Source organism: Penicillium brevicompactum (genome assembly GCF_028827555.1).
Source record: "Penicillium brevicompactum strain IBT 35665 chromosome Unknown utg000001l_segment0_segment0, whole genome shotgun sequence".
In the NCBI taxonomy this organism is placed as follows: domain Eukaryota; kingdom Fungi; phylum Ascomycota; class Eurotiomycetes; order Eurotiales; family Aspergillaceae; genus Penicillium; species Penicillium brevicompactum.
The window spans coordinates 3,658,591-3,674,554 of record NW_026623203.1 but is presented as its reverse complement, the minus strand read 5'-3'; the positions used below and the strand labels follow the sequence as shown (position 1 = coordinate 3,674,554).

The following is a 15,964-nucleotide window of genomic DNA, read 5'->3' as shown; positions in this document are numbered from 1 at the left end:
ATACATCACAAGCTTCATATTCCACTTGACAACTTGGATTGATGGCTTTGACCTGCTCTGCAACACTCTTCGCGCTCGCTTCAGAGCGTGAACTCAGAAGAATCCCAGACGCACCAGCCTGTGCATAAGAAAGCGCGATTGAAACCCCAATTCCTCTAGTACCTGTCCCCGTGATAGCCACGACAAAAGGTGTAGGCAGCTTCACGTTGACTGGATCAAGTTGACCACCCTTTGCAGAACGAAAGTATCGTTTTGTGACGTACGCAGTTGATCCTAGAACCTCATCGCGAAAAAAGGCGGGAGATCAGAGGCATTGATCCATTCGGCCTTTTGGAGGTCCATTGTGATTTTGGGTGGAATTTAGAATAGATCTAAGCTCTCTTATTGGAAAATAAAAGGCAACCTGAGTTTGAGAGAGATAGCTCTGGGTGTGCTTAGGGTTTGAAATGTGTGGATTCAGTGCAAGGTTCAGTGTTGTGAATTTCTGGATCTTTTCGTTCCTTCTGTGTTTATAAAGATGTGAGTTTTGGCCTATGCCATTAGTCAATTCTCCAGATCTAGACAGGTCTATATGTGCTGATGACGAACATACCTGTAGGGTATATGCAACTATAAAATAGTCCACGCTTACAGCGGCCCGGCTCGTTAATTAGTTATCAGGCATTTTCAGGCATATATACTAGTTACTAAATTGTAATTTAATCTTTACCGTCTCCTAAATTGCTATACGATGTATTGTAATATGAGCTCCTTCCCCGATGGAGTATGCTTCCTCCCGGGCGGCCATGCCTACCTTCGAATAGCCTTTGGAGAACTGCGTCTCGGTTCTTGCATCACCGTGTACACGTGTGCCTATATCTGGGGGCCTCTTGGGGCACTGCACCCGGCATCTTCTCTCTTTTTATCACTATATATAGTGTATTGGGAAGAGCGCGCTAGCGGTCTGACGTCGCAGACAAGACGACGGGGGTGCTCAGTGCTCGACAGCAACAGGGAGGCAAGCGAGGCCCCATGAGCTACCGGAATAGGAAATAGATGCTGTTTCTCAGAGAGGTGTAGGATGCTTGGATTGCTAAATATGGGATCGCGAGCAAAAGCTGCGAAAACTAGCCACAGTGGCCGACCTGGGATGCGGCGCGGTTTCCCCATTACAATAGTTACCTATTTCTCGAGGATCTATAGGGTGCTGTTTACCGAGAGTCCTCTTTGTATGCTACTATATAATCCGACCTTCAAAAGAAGCTTTAAATAAGTGATACCTTCAGGGCTACTATTTTCTGAAAGATAGAAAGATGGTGAGAGGAAGAGAAAGGGAGGCTGGGAGGGGGGAGAGAAAGAGGGGCGGAGGGAAAAGAGGGGAAGAGGGGTCGCTTTACCCCAGGCTACACGTACGAAGGTGTACTCCATATAGCGCCCAAGGGTCGGATACAGGTTTTCATGTCCGATGATGTCTGGTTTTAGTCTAACAGAAAATGTGACGCCTGAGTTACAATTAAGTGCAGAATCCTACGAACAGGGTGTTCAAAAAACCGGCTAGCAGTACAGGGTACAAAGCACAGACAGTATATCCCTTTCTGGTAGATTTATTGGAGTCACCTGCAGTGGGCTAATCAAATGAGATATCTCGAAGTGCACTCTATAAATAGCGTCAAAGAATTCAATCTCCAACATGGAAATTTTGACAAGCGATATTCAAATCTCACGGATACGTCTAAAAGATAAAATATCTTCCCTCCAGCTCATAGGTTCTAACTTATCCAGGTTCTCACAGAACCTCTCCTGTCGGGATCCGGAACCGAAACGACTATTACCAGACATAACATATTTTCCAGCGTGCCGAAATTCGGCCAATTTTGCACTCTTCCAGAAATGTGGCCACAACAGCAACTGAGCCTCCTGACCATCCACGGATTCTATGTGGTTGGCCCACATCTTGATAGGATAAAGATAGTCACGACTCTTTTCAAGATCATTGGTGAAGTTTTTCAATATAGCCACCCCACGAATGGATTTTATCTTCGAAATTTGGACAAGCTGGGCTTCTGTGACAGGTGCGGCAAAGTAAATCCAAAACAATTGGAGGTATGAACACATAAGAGGGTCGAAGAATATGAATCTCGAAGAGCGTGTCTCATGGGAGGATACATGTACTATTCCTCTACTCTTGAGATCCTCATGGTAGAGCTGGGCGGAAGGCGAGGCTATGAACCCTCTCTGGTCCAAAGCCCTCTTCCATTCTTGAGATGAATTAGCTTAGTTTTGTGCGCTTGGTGCATAACTGACCTGTTACCAGAAGAATTGTGTCCGAGTTCTCAAATCTGGCCCATCCAGACCCCGAGTGTCCAGGGGCCTGAATTAGTGGCAGAAATAATCCATCCCATTCGATATTCAGCTCCAGATCCTTGGGAACTTGGAGCTTGGTCCACATGAGAATTGCTCCTTCGGGGTCCTGTAACCCAACCGCCATAGTAGCCGACATGGATGATTTGAGATGTGCAAAGAATCCTGGACTCTGATTTCGGAACGTAATATGTAGCTGACAGCCAGGTGAAAAACGGAAAAGTCTAGGTTATGGCCCCCTACGACCGTTGGAGGGGGTCTAGCGGCATGTCTAACTAGATGTTACCTAGATTGATGCCTGAGTGCCTTATCCAAACATAATCCCCATGTCTTATGTTCTATTCTCATGAATCACGCTTAGAGGGCGCGTTTGGATTGGGACAAGACTTGCGCGACGACTGTTGAACACAAGACATTCCGAGGTCACCCAATCCGTGCCGAAAGAAAAAAAAGGCAACAAGCTTAAGTAACATTATCAAACTGAATGCCGCGCGTTGGCGGGGCTCTCAGCTTTGTATTAATTATATACGGAGTACCTTACTATCTATTAGAGAACCAATATCTATATCGAAAATAAACAAGCCCACAAACAGACCTATGAAGAAGACTGAGCATAGTCCTTGATAGCCGGTTCCACACTAGGCCCCATATACCCATACTCAAGCTGATCAACAACACTTTCAAGGTCGACCGCGAGCTCAGAACCCAGCATATCAGTCAAACCCAGGCCGTGCGTAATCAACCGAGCACAAATAGAATCAAGGTCAATTCTCGACAAATCCGCCGGTCCCTCATGAGTGATGGCGTCAACAAACAGTGCCCAAGTAATCGGGTTCACAATGAGACTACCATGGAAATAAAAGCCACCAGCCGGCAACCCAGGACAAGCTAGCTGAATTTGAGTATTCGTACTCCCAACACCATGAGCATCACTCAGCTCACCGGACGCATCAGGATCCGTCTGTGGTGTAACGACTTCATCAGGACCAGAGTAGACACTTGTGGTAGGAACATAGGCGGAATCACCACCGTCCGAGCGAAGAGTCTTGATAAACTCCGAATCATAAGCCTGTTGCAAAACAGCAGGCGTGCAGAAAGAGTTCGGTATCAGGCACGCCTCTATCAAGTACGATCCATGGAAGTCAGCGCTGATCGCCATGAAATCTTCCACGGATTCCCGTGACGAAGGCCAGTATTTCAGGGCCCATTGAACGCCAACGTTTCCTTGAGATGCGGCAACGACTCCAATCGTGGTATTGGATACTGCAGCAACGTAATTGATCGCGTATGCAATGTACTCCGAGTTTACCTGGATATCGCCAAGCGAGTAGTCGGGAACATTGACCCAAATGGGGTCCGCAAAGTCGGTTTCCCGGAGCAATTTCTCGAAGTTGAAGTAATACGAGCTACCAGCGGAACCGGCGGTACCAGGGACGAGAAGCACGGGGCGCTTGCCGTTGGCGCCGTACTGAAAGTCGTCGGGAATGTAAATTGCCGAGCGCAGATCTTCCTCGCGTTGACTGTAAGGTGCGTCGGAGGAGCTTTTGGGGAAGATGGAGGTCTGGGGATTTCTGGGATTCGTGTTGTTCACTGAATTGATTTCGTTATCGCTCAACCCTTCGAGTAGGTCGATGATATTCTTCGGGGCAAGACCCTTTGTGACGAGGTCGACAGCGACACCGACGACACCTGCTTCGCTAGCGTTGCGAACGTCCGATAGAGAGCCCAGGGCGTCTTCGAGGGTGGTGACAGGGTCAATTTTGCCTTCTGCGACATCTTGCAAGGCGCCGACGAGCAGGTCAACTTCTTGGAGCACGCCTTTGGTCAATGCACCGAGTCCTTTCAGAGTATTCTCCAGCCTGGAAACAAAAGTCGAGGCTTCGCGTGTCGCTAAAGAGACATCAGGGACGGGTGTCGCTAATGCCGATAGGAAAAAAGGACATAGCAAGGCAATTTTGAGATGCATTTCGCTGCAGTTTCACTCAACCAGGGCTTCTCTTTGCGGAGGTTCGAGAAAAAGAAGAGGAGCTTTCACTACCTGCAGGTTTGGATATATCAGATCTTACATAACCCCTGGGTCATGCATGATCTTGACGATCCCATCCACATGATCAAAGAAGTCGCGCAGAAAGAACAAGGCGGCATAAAACGCAAATGTAGCTCCATCGCAAACCCACATACCCAAACCACTTCTGTGAATTATCGACATGGTGGATCGGCACTAAAGATCGAACCGTTGTCGCGGAGCGGTTCGCGTAAATGCGAAAAGAACGCCTGGTGGGTTTTGAAGAGACTCCGCCATTCATGCTCAAAGCATACTCCGTACGGAGTACAAACTACATCGTTAATGCAGTCCTAGCTCTTAGTCACGAGCCAATCGACCCGCCGCCCTGATGACGATCTGTGGGTTCACTCAGCTGAGATTTCTTGTTTGAGGCGTACCCGATTCATCGGAGCTGTGTTCCGTACACCGACCGGGTAATCCGTACATGCAGTGAGATGTTCCCACTGTGGAAACTTACGCACGCTTAAAGATCAAGGTAAGCAAGGGAACATGCCAATGCAAGATCGGTTCTGACCTTGGGACCGGAGGCGTTCAAGCTCTTTGATGTTGAATCTCATCCGCGAGACGGGCCGTGGCACTCGGCAGATACTCAAACTTTCAAACAGGATTTGATATCAGGACCCACGGTCACGGCCTGAAAGGGGTAAGGGCCAACTGAAGGTGGGACCCGTAGACCTCTCGACCGTGGAGCGACGCCTCACAGACTGTACTTGTTTTTCTCACCAGAGGCCGACCCTGCCATGGGGCCAAAGACTATCAAAGATGATAGCGGATGGAGAAGATGTTTCAACGGAGAAAAGTAGGGATGGGGAAGAGATACGGAGAAGGAAGCACAGACCACCAAACAATTGGCGCCGAACCCCGGTGTGGGTCCCGAGGTCTGTCTTGACAATTATGTCAGCGATGTTTTGATCTTGTTTACGTTGAGGAAAAACGAGCAGCACAGTCCTCCTTGTATGCCTTCAATTGCTCCATTTTGATCCGCGTGAATGCCTCCATCTCTGCATGTGCCTCTTCACTAAGCAGTTCAACACCCGCGCCATCGGTATGTAATGCAGCCCAATATATGCTGTCCACATCAAAGCTCTTTCTTGCCGCATAGTCGAACCAAAATCGGCCACTGTTCCATGACTCTCACATCCGGGTAGAGAGAGAAGGCCCACCAGTTTGGCTGACAAATGATGTTTTTTCAAATTCGACTCGCTCCAAAGCTTGCAAGAATTGTTCCATTCTAGGCTCATAAAGAGACAAAAACTCTTCCATCTCGCAGCGCTCGAGCCACATCTCTGGACCAGAGAGCAAGAGCCACCACGGCGGGTCATATGTGAACCTAGCTGGCATGGCATTGGTGTATTCAAAATCGATGATGGCGGTGATCTGGAGTGTTTCCGGGCCTATGAGCATATTTGAGGGTCGCATATCATCGCAGAAGGGTATAAATGGCCCGTAGTCCTCAGGAGAATCCTCAGGGTAGTATTTTGAGACCAGCTGTGCAAATCGATGACGGGCAATGTACCGCTGCTGAGCGATTTCTGCATCGTCGGCAAGGTTGCGCTGGGTCTGAAGGTGGATCAAATGCACATTTGCGATTGGCCTCGAATAATCGCTTGCGCGGTCAAACGGCGCTTTCGGAAATTGGGTATCGGGGTAGCCGGCGACAGAGACCGACTCATTCATGTTGTACGTCAAGGGCCTTCCGGCAACGTGCCATGCACCTGAAGCATGTTCTCTCGAGATGGCTCCGATGCTGGAAAATGAAAGTTGAGAAAGTTGGAACATATAATGAGCGATGATGATAGATCTTGTCTAGCATTGCATGGTCAATGTTCGGGTTTGGAATCATATATTCTTGATCGGGTTGTTTCAATAGAGTCGATAAAGGTATACCATCGACATAATCCATAATGATGAATAGACCAAGGTCCTGTGGACTGTCGGCAGTTAAGCCCCAGCTGTGAACATGAGGGATAGGTATATTGGTGTTTTGGCGGAGGTACTTCATTATCTGGACCTCGTTCGCGACCTTCTCCTCCTTGTCAGCTGTCGCTGTGTGTCCGGGCTTCGGAAACCGAATAATGACATCCGACTGTCCATCGCCGAAGCTGAAATGGAGGCTGACGTTGAAGGATCCCTTGAGAAAAGCAACAAATTCTCCGGTCCCCCCTCCTTCCCGGCGCCCAGCGACAAAATGTGCCAGTTCGGCCTTTAAGTCATAAACTCTACTGAACCAGGCCTTGCATTCGTCATCACCGTTTGTTTCTTCAAGCTCGTCAAACCAAGTCTTGAGCGAAGACGTCTTCTGCTGAGACATCTCAGTGATTGAGATGCGGGGTGGTGGGAAATAATGCAGGCTAGGCGGAGCAAACACGCGAAGAGAACTCGAAAAGATTTTTGCGTTAGAAGATTCAAATTTCACTAGCGACAGTGCTCCGACCGCATCAAATAACATGAAGTGGGTGAAATCAGATGAAAGCCAGCTGGGTTGAAAGAAAGGCTGTTGGGTGATCAGATGACCGTCCAGGGTAGATAGCTCTCGCTCTCACCCACCAACTCTCTCTCTCTCTCTCTCTCTCTCTCTCTTCTTTCTTCCTTCTTCCACAGTATGTCCTGATTATCCATTCTGCTTTTCATGCTCAGGCTAGGAGCTCTTCCTGCTATCATTCCATCAATATTTCGAACATTGTAAAGACTGGGACCAAGAATATATTATAATTCTATTCAAAGTGATATCAAAGATTTATCCCAAAAGTTGCAGCGTAACTATGCACATTTCCAGGCACTGTGGCCCAGGAGGCTAGGGGCTCTATTTTGGGAGCTCTCCTCTCCTCCCCACTTCCATCTCCCATTTCATATAGACCAGCCAATAAATCTTGTTGGCTCAACAGCCCCCCCAAGATAACAGCAGACAAAAAGCCACAAGAGGAAATGATGCAAATGCTCAAGGGCTACAAAATCAATACCCAGGATACATTACCTTGACAACCGGGCTTTTGAAAATGAGTATGAGTGACTCCCCGTGCGAAGATCTTGGGGCCGCCTACTCAGTCCCATTCCAGGAACCTCTCTCCTTGATCAAACCGCCCTGAGATAAACTCAAATCACCAGACAACGCACTGCTCTTCTTATTCGGGCTTGGCGGCCTCAACATGCCTTGAACCCTGATTGTTCAGTTGATCCATCTGTCTGATGTATGCCAAATAAAAGGATTTGCAGACTCGCGCTTTGGCGGATGTGAACAAAAGTTGAAGGGAGCAAATTATTGTTCTCTGGAGGACGGACAACTGCTGCCAGTTCTCCAAACTTAAGTAGACAATGGCTACAATTTCGATAAGCGTAAACAGTGCAGCAGCGTTGAAACAGACATAGAACAGTTTTCGTATGTTTGTGCGCCCTTGGATGAAGGTTGAACGGAGGACGGTAGCAATGTAGGCAAGCACAACCAAGGGTGCATCCAACAGTGCTAAAAGTTGTTAGGTCGGACACATCGTCAGGAGCAAATAACTTCTTGTAAACGTACCCCAGTATAGAGCAACATTCATCATTGCAAGAGCACCATTCAATTCCAAGTATTTTGTTTTTGGGAGACCTATGGCCACCGGTAGGAAGCCTTGAATGATGAAGATCGACCCGAGATGATGAACGACCATCAAAGGCTTGAGGGATTGGTCGAAAATGAGTTCATAAAGATGGAATGCGGATGTGATCATGACTGAGATGAATGCCATGTCACCCAGTGAGAATTCTGAGCCCTGTGACCATGGATCAAACCAATTTTTGTTTGCAAAAGCCACCATGAGAGTTGGCTTCAAAATCAGAAGGAAAGAGGTCACTCGGGCGAATATTCCCACATGTCGAAGTCCAAAGGTATGCTTTTCAACTTCTTTCATAGAAGAGTACTTGGTGCCGTATATGAAGTCGAGAAGAAACGATCCAAGCACACAGCGATTGAATAGCACGTATGAGATACAAATCGCACAGAAAATGAGAGCATCGTAGCTGCTGGATTTGGTTATAAAGAGGCAGAAACCTGGCAGAATGGGACTTTCTAGTGTGTTGGCCGACAAGAAATCCTTGCAACCCACACTACTAAGCCTTTCCATTTTGAACTCTGGCAAAGGAACCCAGACAAACAAAACCGTACCACGGAAGGAAAGTCCACCGACTAATTATAGGGTTACCCAGAAGGATGAACTGGATGAGATCGCCAGTGCTTACGAAATTCATGATGGATAAACAAATCCATGGATTGACACAGGGAGTATGTAATTTTCTACCTTAGATAAGGTTTCCGATGATCCAATTCATCCATGCAAGGGCGCCGAAAAGGATGTCCCAAGTATAGGGTTTGTCCACCAGTTAAATGCGGAGACTAAGGAGAATTTTACCTCGTGCATGATGCAGTTACCTTGTACCTGCGAGGACACATAGTTTGGATCTGAACACCCGAGTCGCTAGATTAAGGCAAGGGCTGAACCTTGAACCTGGCTTTTGCAACAGCTTTACTCCATAATATTCTAAATGTTGGGTATACACGTAAGTCAAACATTATGTGAATCGTGCTCAAGCCCTTGAAATTATTTCAACAAATTCAACATTGATAAATAGTAGGTAACCAGTTGTGGAGGTTGAAAGCTGAAAAAGGGGCACTTGCCTACCTCGGCGCCGGAATGTATATTTGTTTGGGGCCAGATGACCCCCTTGGCTAGTTAGCTCTCTCTCTCCTTTCCAAGGTTCTTTTCCCCGGTCGGTCTTTTCGCTTTGAAAGCCAGAATCTACTGCTTTGGAGCTATTTGTGCTTCTCCTCCGTAGATCACTCAGTTATCAATGTCATTCTCCTTTGCTACATTGATCTATGGATATTCGAGCACTGATCGATTGAATCTTTCTTTTATGACACCTTAAATAGAAATTATCAGTCGAAATCCAAGTACGGAGCAATTGCATTACTGCTAAAACATTGAAAAGCATCCTCAGCTTTGAAAGCTCTCACCTCACTATGTTCTTCTCTACTCCGTACCACATTGTCAAGTTTTTAGGATTGCTTGGAATTTGAATGTTAACTTGGAAGTGCCGTTTGAGGTTAATGGTCCTTTGTGGTTCTGCTTTTCGCACTATACTTAAGTCAACTAGTATAGATATTTCTATTGGCATCGAGCTTGGGAATTGGAGCAAATAAACAGCTGTAAATTTCCTAATTTAGACACTGTACAATTGTTTTCCATTCTCCCATCTCATAATCCAAAGAACGCATGATAGCGAGCATTTATGGGATCAACTCCTCAGTGTCCATATTAGTCTTTTTCTGAAGTCCATGTTGGGTTTCCAACTTCTTATTCATGTTGACCGACTTGAGAAAGAGTGTAGCTAGCAAACCAACCCCAGCAAGGGCAACCAAAACCTCGAACAAATTTTGGAGACTCTGCACATAGGCTGTATTGGCCGAGTGAATAAATGCTGGTGTGTAGGATGACTTGCTGTTTCTGAGGCTTGCAACGAACCCTTCAACATTATCTGCTATGTCCAAGGGTAGCTGGCGAATTTGCAAATGATGGCGGAGTCGATTTTGCATCACGGTACTGCTAACAGCAACTCCGAGACACATACCAAAGGATCGCAGGAAGGTGTACATTGCTGCCGCTTGCGCTGAGTCTTTTGCGTCTGCCAGTGCTTGAACACACATACTACTGGACACAATAACACATCCGTGGCCCATGCCCACCGAGAGGAATATGAGCACCCAGGCGTAAGTTTTGATATTAATGTCGAGTAATACCAATAGGCCGGTTGAGGTAGTAATCAGAACCCAGCCGGCCCACAAGGCCCACCTAATATGACCTGACTTCGTTATAACGATGCCAACCACAAGACTGACCGGCATCAGAGATCCGGTTATGGTCATCAAAGAAACACCAGTCAAAGTGAGGGACATGTCCTTGGGGCCCTCAAGATATAGTGGAAGAGAGTAGAGCTCGCAGAACATCTGGTTGACCCAAACAATTAGTATCAGCTCCTAGCAATGTGCCAATCTTTGGAGGAAAGAAGAAGACCATCAAGATTTGGATCAAGGAACACTCACCAGCAATCCCTGAAGAATAGCGCAAATGTACATTGCCCGCGAGGAAGTATTTCGGAACAGTGCGAGACAAAGAAATGGATTCTTGGGCACTTTCCTCAGCCAAAGAATAGCAGCCAGCACTCCTACCAAGCCAAGACAAATTGGAAACAGAGTGCGCCAACTGGACCATGCGAACTGGCCCCCGCCCCAAGTAATGCCCATCAGAAAGCTCGACACACTTCCCATAAACAGAAGAGTGCCTACCCAATCGATAGATTTGAGCTGCTTCGCAACGCTTCCATTCCGAGGCCTTTGCAATCTCACAACCCACGGGACCACCACGAGGCCCACAGCCATAAAAGGGAAATTGAGATAGAAAACCCAGCGCCAGGTGCTGTGGTCAACAAGTAGCCCTCCAATGAGCGGACCGGTGACCGTCCCGACCACGAAGGCTACTTGAATGATAGAGGAGTATGCCGGGCGCTGTCGAAGAGGAATGATATCCGTCGTGATGACAAACGTTTGACAAAGGATACCACCCCCTCCAACTCCCTGGATAGTTCGACCGGCGAGAAGCACAGCCATGTCTTCGGCGAGGCAGCATATCAGGGTACCAATGGTAAATAGCACAATGGAGGTAAACAACACGATCTGCCGGCCTAGGACATTCGAAAGTGCCACAAAAAGAGGTTGAAACACGGCGGATGATAGGAGGTATGCTGTTCCAACCCAATACGTTTCATTTGTATCCCCGTGCAGTTCCGAAGCAATTGTCTACAGCTTCATATCAGCGACAAGATCAGATGAGATATTGGTGAATGCGACTCACTGGGAGAACTGGAACAAGGACCGTCCCGTCAAGAGCTACAACCAACGACACGATTGCCAGGCAACCCAAAATCATCAATTCCTGTCTCCCAGGTTTCCAACTGACATGGTCATCATCTTCTTCGCCTTTGAAAGGTAGTTCTTGCGTTGCATGGGCGTTTTTCTCCGCTTTCTCGCCCAAATATACCGACATGGTGGAGATTATCCCGCGGAATTGGGACTGCTTGCAATGAAAACCTCCGGGATTCGACTAGGAATCGCGTCACCGTCAAGATGTAAGAGCATGGCTGAAGACATTATTTGTTTTGTCTTTCTCTCTCTGTCTGCTAGGCACTCCTGCTGTCGATCGGTTCGACCTGGGTAGTTATGTCTCTCCCCTTGCTTCCAGTCGAGTGTTGTGATAGATTCTCTTGTTGAATCTTGTTCAAAACTTTGAACAAAATTGAAGTTTCTTTTCTGCATAAACTTTGTGACACCTCGCTTTCATGTCTTAGGGCGGAAATTAGATTGTGCACCGCGTGTGGGGCTGCAGTGCACATTGTAAACCCCTTGTTGCGTAAGGCTAATCCCGGGGGCTCGAGGGTCGTGTAGTTGCCAGATGTTTTTGTCGGAAGCGCCGAAATGCCCAAAGTAAGGATACTGGTAGCTAGCACTTGTTAACCTGTAGAACCAAAAAGACATCATAGTTTGTTTCAAAGGTTGACCACTCTTGGAAGAAACCAGGGCTCTCACAATGCAAGATGCAAACATCTTGTACGGAGTCGAAACGTCAACACAATCAATCACTTTACAAGTGAAAAAAAAAAAAAAAGGTAACAAAAAACAAAAACATACAACAGTGAGGATTCGCTGGTGGTCACCCACCCAACTACTAACTCACCGGCGTGTGGCTTAAGTACGGCTGAGCGGACGGGAAGCCCTGTTCTCCACACCCTGTGGTCGTATGTGAAAGATTGATGATTGAATATACTCATATTGTCAGTTGGCTGAGCTTCTAAGGCTTATTCTGCGACCAGTCTCATTCGGACTAGACTAGCCGAACCAAATTGGAAACCCTTTGTGTTCAATATTTTGCGATCGCATGTGGTTGAAATGTCAGTGGACCATCTCGATCACTATTTGGCACCCCCGAGCAGGCAGTCTGTTCGGGAGTTCTCAAATTACACCCTACGAAGTGCTGTGAAATCCCTTTCATCTTTCCTCTCTTCTTTCAGTCTTAATCTCCTTCGATACCATCATTTTTGAATGCTCTTGGTAGTTTCTACAGCCTCCGTAAAGGAGTGGAAAGTCAAGATTGCTGGACACAGTCCTTGCGCGTTTCAATAACTACTCTCCTTCGTTCAGCAAAGCGCGGTTGCTCTTCATCCGTTGCCCACTTGTCATCTCCGCAACAAGCCTAGACCGTCGGGTTATCCCGCCCAGTCCCGGCAGCGGGAGAGAGAGATGCGCCCTCGGAGCGCTTAAAGCCCCCACAACCTGGGGTTGCACGCTCGGAACTCCGCATATAACTCTCGATACATTTGGCCTTACAGATCTTCCCCGCACATAGGGTAAGGAATGCACCTGTTCCAGGGAAGCCTAACCGTGGTTTAGCCTCCAAAACCTGCCAATCTCATCACCGAAAAGCATTTGCTCGACATTCAGGTTGTCCTCTCGATGGTCTCAGTCACGTAGAATTAACGCTTGGGCTTCGAAAGCGAGTTTGAAAGTTTCTCCCGCGTGATCGATTTGACACTCCGGCATCATCCTCCGCGTTCCTTTGTTTGTCACAGCTCTATGGGTGAACATGCCTCTCAATCACCCTAGCCCTGGCCCACTGCCGGCTGGTCGGACTGGCCATGCATGTATGCAATGCAGACATAGGTACGTGCACTTCACGTTCTGTCGATCGGAATGACGGGAGCAATATCGAGCCGCCGTCGGCGGTTCGCGACGGCGGCTCGATGCAACAATCCCGGCCGCATCGTTGTCCGTTTGCTGATAACAGGGCTAGAAAGCAGAGATGTGGAGGCTTCACTGATGAGATCAAGTGCCGACCATGCACAACTCGCAAGGTAAGATGCAGCTTTCAAGATGAGGTCAAGGATCTGCGGTACAACCCCTACCTGCAAGTCAGACCTTCAAGGTCTTCAATCAATAGCGATAACAGACCCCCGATACCCTATCCGCAAACCCATCTTCTGCAACATTGCTCCCTACATTGGCAGAGTTTGGCGAAGGCATACAGCCACAGCTTGTGAGCTTCTCAGCCGGAGAGTTGAATATTACAAAGGCAGATGACGCACTACCCAGAGAGATCAATTCGCTCAAATCACGGTTCGTGCTCAACTTCCGACTTCAGAATAAACATAGTACTCTAACAAGCAATCTAGAATCGCTGATCTGGAAAGGAGACTCGTAACTTCTCCAGGCGACCGTAGAGAATGCATACAAACTCCACGATCCGAAGCAGGGGGCCTCGTTCCGTCTTACGAGCGTGCACCATCACATCTTAGCTACCAATCCCCTGTCGCCTCGTGTGTCTCCCTAGATACCTGACGTCAAATTTTACTTGGGCAATTTATACTGACAGAAAATTTAGTACTGGGCCTCTTTCCAGCCATGAATCTCAGGGACTATCCAGCCCTCATATCGCCGAAGGCCCCCTCAAAGCTTTGAACAGCTTTCGGGCAGAACACCTTTTTGAGTCTGAAAGAAACGACCCTGTGGCTGGGTCAATCATCACCGAAGGAGAAGCTTATGTCATGTTCCGACTGTGAGTATCGACACTTCTCGCTAGATGAAGCTAACGATAAATGCAGATATTTCGCGAATTGCCACCCAAACGCGCCATTTCTGGATAAGGAGCATGACAACAACATTGATCGCATCCGGTCCAGCAGTGCTTTATTGTTCCTCTCTATTCTCTCCGTCGGTGCTCGCTTCTGGGGAGCGTCATCAAAGTAAGGGACTTGACCCTAAAATCTTGTGATCATCTGACATATTTCCAGAAGCTCTTGTTGGCTCCACCATCGGTACCCCGAGCTGGTTAAAATGCTAGATGCTGAGCTGATGCGAATAACTCTTCGCCCCAGACATGATGATCAAAAACTGGAAACAGTCCAAGCACTCCTAATATGCACACATTGGATGCCTTTTGATCTTGCTAACCACAAAGAGAAGTTTCGGTCCCGCTTCTCGGAATCTGCAGCTTGGCAATGCTTAGGCTTAGCCATTAGATGGGCTGTGTACATGGGGTTTGATCAAACCTGCCATATCAAGTTTCATAACCTTGAAACGGTAACACAAGAGGATATGTGTCAGTTTCGCACTATGTTATACCTTGTTGAAAGTGATCATTAGTACGAAGCTCTACCTTTAAACTTTCGAGATCATTCGCTTACATCTGCTCAGTCTTGCCTTATCCGCCCGACGCCCTTCCTCCCTCAAACCTGAACCATTACATGATGTCTTGGAGAATTTCACACGTTGCAAATACACCCAGAGCTCAGATATTAGATTGGCATCTCTATTCCGAGTTGCATATACTGCAAACTTCTCAGGATGCCGACCGACAACAATCGAAAGTGTTGAGGCATTCGATAGGGACGTTGATTCAATCGAGCGCAGCTTTCTTCAAAGTCTCAACAGCCCACCAGCAGATGGATTTAATCAGCATTTCCCCGTAATTTCGTTGAAATGGTATAGATTGTCATATGCATGCGTGTTTCTCAATGTCACAAATCAGCCTCAGCGAATGGGGAAAGTTTTGACTTGGGCGATCGAGTGGTCAAGTAATATATTGATTCACCTAGCAGGGCGAAATTTGTCCAAGGAAGTGAACATCAACTCTATTCCAACGAGACTGGAGCCTGACCCAAGTGTGGTGCAAATGATGTCGTTCGCAATCGACCATTACCACGTTGTTATCGCTTATGCCGCTTTCATTCTTGTTAAAAGCTGGTTGAGTAACCTCACGGATAGTATGACACCCCCAATCTCACCCGGACAAGTGACATTGACTGATATGGTATGGCAGTGGACCTTCGTCCTCATCTCCAGTACTCGGGGGAAAACCTCAACCGACAGGCTTCGCACTCATTGCTCTTCCGATTAGTTGATCTTGCGGCGCGCACCCTAGACGCAGCCAGTCCACCAATAGGTCACCTCGCACGCCGATATGTACCATTGCTCAACGGAATGGCGGGCTTGGTATCGGCAGGGAATAGACAGAATGCACAATTTCACGCCGGGGGTAGTGATGCAGGGGTTGCCATTGCGGAAGCAAACCCCGTTCACACTGGACAGGCACAGAATGCTCTCGGTGACGACTTGTGGGAGATGTGGCAGGAAGCGGGCCTAGAGCCTATGGTATGGCCGAGTTTGCTGGATGAGATATTTGGAGAGCTTTGACATGGAATTGCATTGTGCTATACGCGTAGACTATGCATGATCAAAGTTCAATCATTTTTCTGTCATTGATCGGCATGCCTCCGAAGGGTCCCCGAGTCACCCGCCACAACGGAGCATGGTCGGCTTCCATGCCGAGACATCCGAGATGGGTGGTTTTTGAACGATCATTTGGTTGATTTGGAAGAAGGGTTTCAAGGAGCTTGTAATGCGAATTGAGATATGTCTAGCCAAAGAATCAAAAATAAGAAAAAAACCATCATTATCGAGTAACTCCTCCGGTCACA

The 15,964-nt window shown here is 47.6% G+C and overlaps 6 protein-coding genes across 6 annotated transcripts; 1 reads left to right on the top strand and 5 right to left on the bottom strand.

Moving 5' to 3' along the window:
- Positions 1–1,692: 1,692 nt before the first annotated feature.
- On the bottom strand, positions 1,693–2,479 carry N7506_001180 (uncharacterized protein; the record flags this gene model as incomplete). Its single annotated transcript, XM_056950476.1, has 2 exons — positions 1,693–2,237; positions 2,284–2,479. The coding sequence occupies 2 exons, from the start codon at positions 2,477–2,479 to the stop codon at positions 1,693–1,695; spliced, it is 741 nt and encodes a 246-aa protein (XP_056816391.1).
- A 456-nt stretch (positions 2,480–2,935) lies between these two features.
- N7506_001179 (putative lipase) lies at positions 2,936–4,306 on the bottom strand (the record flags this gene model as incomplete). The annotated part of the gene is made up of 1 exon (XM_056950475.1): positions 2,936–4,306. The coding sequence occupies one exon, from the start codon at positions 4,304–4,306 to the stop codon at positions 2,936–2,938; it is 1,371 nt and encodes a 456-aa protein (XP_056816390.1).
- A 1,017-nt stretch (positions 4,307–5,323) lies between these two features.
- N7506_001178 (phosphotransferase family protein) lies at positions 5,324–6,716 on the bottom strand (the record flags this gene model as incomplete). Its single annotated transcript, XM_056950474.1, has 3 exons — positions 5,324–5,474; positions 5,544–6,120; positions 6,293–6,716. 3 exons carry the CDS (start codon positions 6,714–6,716, stop codon positions 5,324–5,326), a joined length of 1,152 nt encoding a protein of 383 aa, XP_056816389.1.
- An 811-nt stretch (positions 6,717–7,527) lies between these two features.
- Positions 7,528–8,505, bottom strand: N7506_001177 (uncharacterized protein; the record flags this gene model as incomplete). The annotated part of the gene is made up of 2 exons (XM_056950473.1): positions 7,528–7,865; positions 7,923–8,505. The coding sequence occupies 2 exons, from the start codon at positions 8,503–8,505 to the stop codon at positions 7,528–7,530; spliced, it is 921 nt and encodes a 306-aa protein (XP_056816388.1).
- A 1,163-nt stretch (positions 8,506–9,668) lies between these two features.
- Positions 9,669–11,481, bottom strand: N7506_001176 (major facilitator superfamily-domain-containing protein; the record flags this gene model as incomplete). The annotated part of the gene is made up of 3 exons (XM_056950472.1): positions 9,669–10,385; positions 10,482–11,234; positions 11,290–11,481. 3 exons carry the CDS (start codon positions 11,479–11,481, stop codon positions 9,669–9,671), a joined length of 1,662 nt encoding a protein of 553 aa, XP_056816387.1.
- A 1,845-nt stretch (positions 11,482–13,326) lies between these two features.
- Positions 13,327–15,680, top strand: N7506_001175 (fungal specific transcription factor domain-containing protein; the record flags this gene model as incomplete). Its single annotated transcript, XM_056950471.1, has 8 exons — positions 13,327–13,342; positions 13,496–13,604; positions 13,661–13,804; positions 13,870–14,043; positions 14,090–14,230; positions 14,279–14,586; positions 15,086–15,250; positions 15,307–15,680. 8 exons carry the CDS (start codon positions 13,327–13,329, stop codon positions 15,678–15,680), a joined length of 1,431 nt encoding a protein of 476 aa, XP_056816386.1.
- Positions 15,681–15,964: the final 284 nt, after the last annotated feature.